Source organism: Penaeus chinensis, chromosome 9 (assembly GCF_019202785.1).
Source record: "Penaeus chinensis breed Huanghai No. 1 chromosome 9, ASM1920278v2, whole genome shotgun sequence".
In the NCBI taxonomy this organism is placed as follows: domain Eukaryota; kingdom Metazoa; phylum Arthropoda; class Malacostraca; order Decapoda; family Penaeidae; genus Penaeus; species Penaeus chinensis.
In genome coordinates, this window is record NC_061827.1 from 38,562,273 (window position 1) to 38,572,939 (window position 10,667).

Genomic DNA, 10,667 nt, shown 5'->3' on the forward strand with positions numbered 1-10,667 from the left:
TCTACATGCCCCAGATCTTCCAGCAGGCGGGCGTCGGCATGCCCCCCAGCATCAGCAGCATCGTTGTCATGGCGACGCGCCTCGGCTGCAACTTCGTCGGGTCGGCGCTGCTGCATCGCCTGCCGAGGAAGTGCCTCATGCTGGCCGGTGCCGCCCTCAGCACCGCCGCCACCAGCGCCCTCGGCGCGTTCTTCTTCGTGCAGGGGCGCGGCGACGATGTGGCCCTCCTCAGCTGGCTCCCGATGGTGGCGCTGCTGGCGTTCACGGTGGGCGTGTCCGTGGGCGTGGGCCCCGCGTCGTGGCTGGTGGCCGCCGAGATCCTCCCGCACCGCGTCCGCAGCCTCGGCTTCGGCATCTCCGTCACAGGCTACGCGCTGGCCTCCTTCCTCGTCTCGATGACGTTCGAACACGTGCGGGGGGCGTGGGGCTCCCACGGCCTCTTCTGGGCCTACTCGGCCGGCTGCGTCGTCTACGCCCTCCACGTCCTCCTGGCCGTCCCGGAGACGCGCGGACGCTCGCTGGCCGAGATCGAGGCCGCCTGGGGACGCCGCACGAGCGCCCGGCCACGAAGAGGCGCGGGCGAGGCGGGGCCCGTGTGAGAGGCCGTCGCCGCCGTTCCTCCTCTTTTCGCCGACTTACCCTGCTTGCCATCACTCCCTTTCTGATAACGATGATTACAATATTGTTAATAATAATCGCTTTCATTCAGTTCTACAACTGATATCTACAACTTGCAAGGCCAGTCGAGTCACACAACTTTGTGGACAGCATTTTTATTTGTTTCAGTGCCTCCCGTCTCAGGAAAAGGGAAAAACAAAATCGGGCAACTCAAAAGGATTCGCAGCTTTTCTTTTATTCGCTAATAAAACGTATTATTTACGTTTACATGTATTTGATATAAAAAAAAAAGTATTTCTTTTGTTTTACACTACTTTGTTGTCATTATGACTATTATTATCATCATCATTACTATCCTGGCATTTTTTTTTTGTTATGATTAGGATTATCATTAGCCTTATTATTATAATTTTAGTATTATTATTATTACTATTAGTACTATTATTATTATTATATTATCATTATTATTATTTTTATCATTATTTGTATTGCTGTTGTTATTATTTATCATTTTTAGTATTATTATCATTATTATTATTATTATTATTATTATTATTATTATCACCATTATCAACATTTTTTTTATTATTATCACCATTGTCAACATTTTTTTTATTATTATCACCATTATCATTATTATTATTATCATTATTATTATTTATCATTATTATCACTATTTTTATTACTATTATTATCACCATTACAATTGTTATTTATTATCATTATTATTATTACTACTTTTTTATCAAAAGAGCCTTAACGAATCAGAATTCTCCAGTCATATATTTAAAAAAAACGAAAGATTTAATGATAATAATAATTACAACAATAATATCAATAACAACAATAACAATAATGATAATATTAGTAATAATGATCATAACTATAATAATAACAAAGCCATAAGAAAAGTAATAGTAGTAGTAGTAATGATAAAAATATGTACATATGCAAGCACAGATACATACATGTTTAACACCCAAATACATATATATATATATATATATATATATATATATATATATATATATATATATATATATATATTCATACATACAAGTGTTTATTAGGTATTAGTATGGTGTTACGATCTAGATAGTAAACAAATATTATTACTGTGGTTTTAACTTTTTTTTGTTTTACTTTTGAGGAAATATTTGGTAAACATATCTTATAAATGGCGTCTATGTTGCTCTTGCCAGTGATATTTTAGAACTATTATTATTCTTATTATTAGAAACCTTTTCTAGTCATGCAATTGAAAATTAATATGTTTCAATCTCAGATATATGTAAAGATCTTTAAAGATAATGAATAGCATAATGACAGCATTGAGGATTTTATTGTATCAGAGATCAGATGAACAGATAAATGTCTATATTCATACAGAAAAAAAAAATATATAAGGAAAATACTGTGAACATTGCAGGAAAAAACAACAACAAAAAATAAAATGTATTGTGAATCGCGTCAGTCTTTTATTTCCAATTTCAAAATAACGTTCAAAAGGAAATCAACTTGGAGAATTCATATTTTCCCTTTAGATTCAACATTTACCGCAACCGTTTTGAAAAACTCATACAGCAGTTTGAAATCCACGTAAGAATAAGCTAGCGGGACAGACCCAAACGAAAATTCATGGAGATGGTTTGGTGTTCTTACCACCCATTTCACATTTGTAATTTTCACATGTCCGTCATAAGAGTATATACACGTTCTGGATCATCATGGTGTAAATGTAATTCATCGTACCTTTCACTGATATTTTTGAGTGAAGTGGCAGTTTTATGAATGCTATACTTACGTATCATCGGGAGAAGCACCTTTAAATGAATGTCCGTTATGGTAAGACGCTTCTGTAATTGTCTTGCAGACAATGAAGATGTTTGATTACTTTCAGTATCATTCCCAAATCCTTGTTTCACAAAAAAATGAAGGTTAGAGTCTTCACTTTGGTCATGTTGCGTATGTAAGAGCAACTTCTGCCACTAACACAGGTTGCCTCTTTACTGCACATGATTTCCAGAACAGAGTCTGAAGTTTCAAGTTTTGCGGTCTTTAGGAGTGTATATCAAAATCAAATGTGCCGTAATTTTCCTTTGAGCAATCGTTTTAACCATTGGCACACATTTTTCATTACCAGTTGGATCGGTATTGAGAGTTATTAATATAGTTTTTGGGTGATTTGTGGCCAAAACATTGTCTGGCAGATTTATTGTCATCATCACCTACTCCCTATCAAATGCAAAAGTGTACATACTTTAGAAACATCGTCCGTATATTACATAGTGATAGACGAGTCTGACTAAGAGCCTGTTTTCTCTCTCTCTCTCTCTCTCTCTCTCTCTCTCTCTCTCTCTCTCTCTCTCTCTCTCTCTCTCTCTCTCTCTCTCTCTCTCTCTCTCTCTCTCTCATTCTCTCTCTCGCTCTCTCTCTCATTGCTTCTCAGCCTGTAAGTCCAATTACAAGATACAGCGATGGTCCATACCCACAGGTACTTACTGTTATAGCCTAGGTAAAGTGTAATAGAAAAATGAGAAGAAAAAAATACTGTACTACCTGCTACATATTAAACTAATCACCCCTGATAAACTTGTTTCTTTTCATTCATCATATTCATTCGGATAACAGGTTTATGTAGACTTGGCTGAGTAGTATGTAATTGAAACACACTTGGTATGAAAATAAAAACAGCAGACATCATCTATATTTTATTGTTATTTATTGGTTGTATAATTTTTTTCCCGAGTTACACATATTTGTATTGAACGTGATTTTTCATATCTCGATGTGGTAATATGGCAACATGTCTAGCTAATCTTTAAGATATAGTTATCAGATAAACAAGAAAGTGACATATCATCATCACAAGATTTCTGCGAGTTTACCAAAACACTGAGAAATGTTTTATGCTCAACGAAAAAAAGTAAGCTCACTCCCATTTGATTATAATCGACTTTAGCAAGTTTGGAATTCCCAACAGCACCTCAGGGGGGAAATCCAGGGGCACAGGTCCACATGGCCATTCGAAAACACCAGACTCTGAAGTGATTGTCCATTGCAAAGCCTCGACTCTCACTTTTTTTCGCTGTAATCCTGTCGTTAGCTTAAACATCTGTTCAGGTTCACAGAAAAAAACTCGCATCTCATTATACTTTTTAGTTATTTTAGCTATTGCATCGACAGTTTTGTTTATATTGTATTCTTTTACTTTTGGGAGTGCTATGTCCACTTGGATTTGTTGGGATATGCTTAGTCCCTTTAGTAAATCGAGTTGTGGCATTGCCATATTCATTTGGATGACTTGCAATCGTGGTAAATTTTTTATCCTCTTCATGATTAACCCTAAGTCCTTATTCCTTAGAACTTTCAGTCCTAAACTCTGGAGTTTGGGCATATTACATAAATAAGAGCTACCTTTACCACTTATACAGCCACTGAACTTGATGAGGCTACAGTGAGCATCTTTGTTACACAGGATTTCTAAAATGTAATTAGAGGTTTCATCACAATCGAGATGAGAGATGTGGTAATGCAAGATCAACTGAACAAAGATCAGTCTTTGCGCTATCATTCTGACCATTGGAATAAAGTCTTCAATGCCCTTTGGATCTCCATTAAGGTTGATGACCATACTACCCGGCGAAGTGTGGTCTAAACACTGCATAGCAGCTTTAACATCATCGTCACATACTCCCCACTGAGCAGGCATAACTTTGCATATTTCAGAAACAATATCGTTTGAATAGGCAGCGTAGCGTATTACTTCAAACCACATACATCTGTCGCAGTGAGAAAGTAATCTGACCAGCACTTCTGTAACATTTTTTTTTACTGCTCCTGAAGCTGTCATTAATGCCACAACATGCAGCAATACCATGTAAAAATGGCTCCCTATTTCACCAGATGCATCGCAACTAAATAGCTGGCATATAGTGCTGACTTTGTCTTCACTCCTTGCCAGACAAAGAAAAACATGTTCGGCGGCGTAATGAAACTGCTGTGTGTTGTGAAGGAAAGAATAGCACGCAAGACCACTTCTGAGGGCACTTGGCTGATACCCAAGAAACGTTGAGAAACAGTCCTCGGAGTATAAGCGGAGGCTATCACATGTGTCTCGGAGTCTGTTTAGTGCCTCCTCTGGAAGCTGCATATATTTCTGCAACTTTGACATCTTGAAAGCCTCTTCACATAAAGTTTCAACCCATTTGTTAACTTTTCTTTCACATTCTTCAGCAGTCATGCCAGTTTTGATTTCCGTTTTGATACAAAGGCTTTGTGTATGAGTTTTCTTGATTACACTATAGAGTTGGGGCAATGTCCCACTCTCTTTCATGTTTATACGATCTTCCTTCCACAGCTTGACAGTCAAAGTAAGTTTTAGTGGATTGAGAAGCTCTCTTGATACCTCGCCTTCCAGACGTCCCAATTCGCGTTCAAAGTCTTCAAGCTTTTTCATCGAAGGCGAAGGCTCTCGTAAAAGGTTTTCAACCACCATGCTGCGACCTCTCGCACTGAGACCCAGAAGACGTACTTCCAACAGGGAAGCTTTGTGTGCAACATTGCTGATGAAGATGCAATGCTCAGGACGCGTCGTAACGAGGATTGTGTGTAAAAGGCCACGCTTTTTCACCAAGCACTGCAGGAGTGACCTAGCTTCACGCGTGGCTTCTTCATACCCATCCACCAACCACAGGACATTAAGGGAAGACAGCTTTTCCAGCACCTCGTACGGACCACAAGCTGCCACGGTCTGAGGGAGAGTGTCACTCAACAGCTGAGCCACGTCGCTTGTGCACACTTCAGAGCACTGGATGGAAACAACGAGATCGCAGTCTTGGAGGTCGGCGAAGGTGTCAGCGCCAGAGCACCAGGAATCAAATATGTGTCTGGAAAAAATAAGACGAGGAATTAGGAAGTGAACCAGTGAGACAAATCGCTTCTCATGACTGTGAAAAGAATCCCAACATGCAGATCACTTGATGAACTAATCTAGGACAATGTAAGTATACTGGATTCTTAATACTTTAATGATAGCGTTAAAATGAAGTAATGCTGTAACGAGCACAAGGGATGTGAATTTAGAATGACCCAAAAATTCGTCTAGAAAACACCCTTTGTATACCTCACATGGTCTTTATGCACATGTTATTGATTATTTATATCTCAGTTTTAGTCTTTAGCTATGTAAGATAAAAGGACTTAATTATTTTTCTAGAAAGATGATACTTTGTTTTATTATTTTTGCATAAAGTTCTATATATTTCTATATAATATTTTACTAAGATTAGGAAACTGTAAAATATAATAGTTTACCCTACAAAGTATAAATTTGTTTTGTTACTCCAAATGAAAAAGTGCCTATACCCCATGCCTAGCCTAAAGGCAGAAGCCCACAGGGTCATTGCAGCCATCACTCCTCCGGGTAGTAGAACATACTACACGGATGGATCGGTCGATCCCTTGAGCCACACTGCAGGCGCCGGCTTTGCAGCTAGAGATGCCACGCGATCCATGAGGGTAACAGACAACGCCTCTTCGCTACAGGCAGAGGCAGTTGCAATCATGGGAGCCCTAGGCCACGCGTCCCTAAGGGAAGGACACGTGGTCATACACACTCCATGACTCCAGGGCAGCCATTGACTGTCTTCAGCACAGCTCACCCACAGACAACATCTACCTACTGACCACGATTCTCACAATGGTACAGAGAATTCTTGCTCAGGGTAGAAGAATTATCATCAACTGGGTCCCAAGCCACATCGGCATCAGAGGGAACGAGCTTGCTGACAGACTAGCCGTCGCTGGCAGGGGTATGCCCCCAAATCCCATGACGATAAAACCGAGCCGAAAATTACTTATGGAGAAGTGTGCCTTGGTCGGTCGTACCTTCCTACGGCAGCTCCACAGAGAGGAAACGAGAACCTCCCCCTCAGCCAGCTGGTACTCAGACGCCACAGGCTATGAACCACTGGCACTCTCTGAAGTAAGCAACAGAGGTACCGAAGTCATTCTTCACAGAATGCGCCTAGGTTACCACTGTGCATGGCAGATTATCCCAACAATCGAACGCGATGAATGGTGCTGCAACCACTGCGGCGAGCCGAACGCCACACTAGTCCACTACCTAGAAAATTGTGACCATACGCAATTCCTAAGACATGGACTGCCCACAACAGCCGCCGTGCTGGTAAAGAGGCTATGCGAAATGCTTACACCATGGCGGCAGGAGCGCTTGCTGGCAATCCCACCGCCACGGTAAGCACCGAGTGTCAGACAACTCAATGAGATAGCCGTAAAAAGCTGACACAGGCCGGGCCATATCTAGAAGGCCCGGGCGAAGCTAGAACTTCGCAAACCAAACCACCACCACCACTCCACCATTCATTCTCTTTATTTAAAGGGTACACTGTTATATTTCAATGGTACTGTTATATTAAGGTTGTATAATTGATATTTTAATAAAGAAAACAACATGTATTATTTTTGTTATTGATAAAATTCGTTTAAGTTCTGAAAATATGCATGTATAGATTAAGAAGAATTAAATATTTGTACTATATGTGATCTGAGTAGACTTTAAATTTTAAAGTATGTACAGTGCTAAAACCTGATACTACAGCTATAATCATAGAGAGAGAAAGAGAGAAATCAGATAGAAGTGGCATACAACGGCCTGAAACTGTATTAGATTATCGTGAAATATCCGAGGTGAGGATGACAGGCTGAAATATCGAGAAATCATAACCTGGATAGAACAGGCATACCGTTTCTAACAGGAAACACCTTCTCGTATGCAGATGCACAGTGTAACGTTTTTTTGCCTCTCTCTCTCTCTCTCTCTCTCTCTCTCTCTCTCTCTCTCTCTCTCTCTCTCTCTCTCTCTCTCTCTCTCTCTCTCTCTCTCTCTCTCACACACACACACACATACTCTCTCTCTCTCTCTCTCTCTCACTCTCACTCTCTCTCTCTCTCTCTCTCTCTCTCTCTCTCTCTCTCTCTCTCTCTCTCTCTCTCTCTCTCTCTCTCTCTGAAAGTTTCCACAGCCTTGCGAAGCGAAGAGAGGCGTGTATAAACAATATAAGGTGCAGAGCAGTCAGGTACTTTTCCATTATATTTGAAACTTCCACATTGTTTTGCTTGCGATTAAGAATCTTACCAGCATATTAAGTACTTTTTATGTTTTTTATTTACTATTTTATGTGAAATAAAAAAAAAAAAAAATCTCTTTTTCTCAAAACCTCGATGAGATCTTGTTTTGTAGCGACCGTGATACAACTTGAAACACGGTATCAAAGTGTTGGGGGTTTCGGGATTCTACAAAAAAGGCCTTAAGGCATCACAGGTACTGTATTTGCTGGAGACACAAGTTAGATCATCTGTTAAACTCATCTGAATTACCAATCGGTGGCGTCGCAACCACCGAAGATGAGGTTATATTAACTTGCTTCGAAGTTAATATTAAATTTCGACTCTGCAACTTGCATCACCAGGAGTGGCAGGGCAAAACTGATAAGTAACTTATCTATTCTTGAAAGCTTCCCTGTTCTCAAAAGATCTAATCTGCTTTTCCTTTCGATATGGATGAATTATTACACAATGTTATCAATTTATCAAAGAGAATGAGACCTGCAACACACTGCACTCACTGTTTCATCATAATAATTATAATCATCTTTACTGCAAAGGGATCCAGATTTACCATATTATTGTCTTCTTATCACGAGTATTTATACTATCTATTGAATCCACTGACACAACCCTTCTAAATAACATGTATGTCTTTTCCATATCTATTTTGTCTCTGAACTCTGAATTAAGAGGAAAGTTGCTTTTCCTTTGAATTGAGTGTGAAAGAGAGGTTTAATCGTCCATGTGTTATCTTTGTGCAGAGCTAAATATATCACATCCTAGACGATAACGCTATCAGTTGTTCATGTTGAAAATTGATTTTATGTATTATAAATCATCATTCCATATCGAGATTTCTCAAAAGGGCAATTTACAAGACTGTTAAAAAAAAAAAAAAAAAAAAAAAAAAAATCCTGAAAACAAAATCTCTTACCGACAAAGCGAGGTCTTGCCTGTGCCCGTGTCCCCGGTCACTAAGATGACATTCGGCGGTTTGGTGTCTTCGCAGGACCAGCGCAGCAGCTGGTTCAGGGACAGCTCTGGCGCTGGCGTCGTGGCGGTGGTCGCCGTCTGCGCTTGCTGGACCACCACTTCCGCGAAGAAACCACTCGCCTTTACGTTCAACTTCTTAATTTCCTGTCTTCCGAGGACGGCGAAGTTTTCCGACGTGAATCCCGACGAAATGGGCTTGGATATAATGGCCTGCAGTTTGTCCTTCATTTCGGTGATGGCTCTGGAGGCTTCGTCACGTTTCTTGGCCTTTTCTCCTGCCAACTCCAGGGCCTTCGCGAGGAGCCGTGACAGTTCCTTTTCACGGTCTCGAAGATTCTCATGTGTCATGGAGAACAAGTCCTTTGACTCGTGACTCAAGGCATTCCTAATATCTTTCAGGCAGTACAGAGTGTACTCCAGACTTCCCTTCTGACTCTCATCAGGGTCATTCCAGATCTTGTCACCCGCAGGCGATAGGCCACACGTGAACTGCAACAACTTGTATAAAAAAGATATGTCGAAATTCGCCACCGATGTCTTTTCATTTAACAACAGCTTTTCGTGTCTTCCTAAGCGCATTTGTCCAAATAAGTTCTCAGTTCTTAGATAATCCTCAATATACTGTCTCTGGCCTCTGTACAACCAGAGATATATACGGAGCATCTCTTGCTTCGTGACGACGAAAAGGCAAGAGTGAAACTTGTAGTAGTTCGAGTTTGGTAGTTCAGCCATCGCCGTCGCTTGGTGCTCCCGCCGACGCCTGTGAACGCCACTCAGAAATGGCCTGGTGAACGTGTGGCAATTTGCCTGCGTCTGCCTCACTGAGATCTTATCAGTAACGGAAGATAGCACTGATAAGATTCAATAGTTGTTTCGCTTATTCATCTGTACACGAATTACACTGTATGATTTATAACATTTCTGATTATATACATGTTGTATGGGTATCTATATACATGTATATAATCATTTAGGTACCTGTTTAAATACATACAGATATGTATGCAGTCCATATAAGTACATATACAGTATACATGCGCACACTAAATATAAATGTATTTATACATATACATATATATACATATATATACATACACACACACACACACACATACACACACACACATATATATATACATATATATATATATATATATATATATATATATATATATATGCGGGGCCTGTGAATAAACACATACACACTCACTCATAAATGATGTCACCTATGTACCTCAAATGAAGGGCAAGAGTTCATGGACTTTTCTGTCGCAGGAATTGGCAGAAGGAAGCTGAGGTCAGCGACGAACTGCCTCGGGAACCCCAGCTCCGGAATTCCCCTCAGCGTGCGCCGCCTGGTGTCTAGGTAGCAATGTTTGACTACTAGGGACCAACAGCAAAGCGACACAGCCCATTCTGATGCTCATTTTCCTTTAGATTTACAAAAGGAAAATAAACATGAGGAGGATCAGAGCTGACGCCACAGACGCCGTGGCCTTAAGATTTCTTCAAAGCACAAGTTCATGGCCATGATATATATATATATATATATATATATATATACATATATATGTGTGTGTGTGAGTGTGTGTGTGTGTGTGTGTGTGTGTGTGTGTGTATACATACATCGGGAACCCCAGCTCCGGAATTCCCCTCAGCGTGCGCCGCCTGGTGTCTAGGTAGCAATGTTTGACTACTAGGGACCAACAGCAAAGCGACACAGCCCATTCTGATGCTCATTTTCCTTTAGATTTACAAAAGGAAAATAAACATGAGGAGGATCAGAGCTGACGCCACAGACGCCGTGGCCTTAAGATTTCTTCAAAGCACAAGTTCATGGCCATGATATATATATATATATATATATATGTGTGTGTGTGAGTGTGTGTGTGTGTGTGTGTGTGTGTATACATACATATATGCAC

General features: G+C 40.6%; 2 protein-coding genes across 2 annotated transcripts in view; one reads left to right on the forward strand and one right to left on the reverse strand.

Moving 5' to 3' along the window:
* The window catches only part of LOC125028912 (facilitated trehalose transporter Tret1-2 homolog), a 6,489-nt gene extending 5,645 nt beyond the window's left edge, over positions 1-844 (forward strand). The window contains exon 4 of the mRNA XM_047618528.1: positions 1-844. This exon is cut by the window's left edge and continues 463 nt beyond it. Within this exon, the coding sequence (XP_047474484.1) occupies positions 1-599 (599 nt within the window). The 3' untranslated portion in view covers positions 600-844.
* Positions 845-3,316: 2,472 nt separating this feature from the next.
* LOC125029114 lies at positions 3,317-9,505 on the reverse strand. The gene is made up of 2 exons (XM_047618901.1): positions 8,684-9,505; positions 3,317-5,507 (listed from the first exon to the last, which is right to left on the reverse strand). The coding sequence occupies exons 1-2, from the start codon at positions 9,472-9,474 to the stop codon at positions 3,551-3,553; spliced, it is 2,748 nt and encodes a 915-aa protein (XP_047474857.1). The 5' UTR covers positions 9,475-9,505; the 3' UTR covers positions 3,317-3,550.
* Between the last annotated feature and the right edge of the window lie 1,162 nt (positions 9,506-10,667).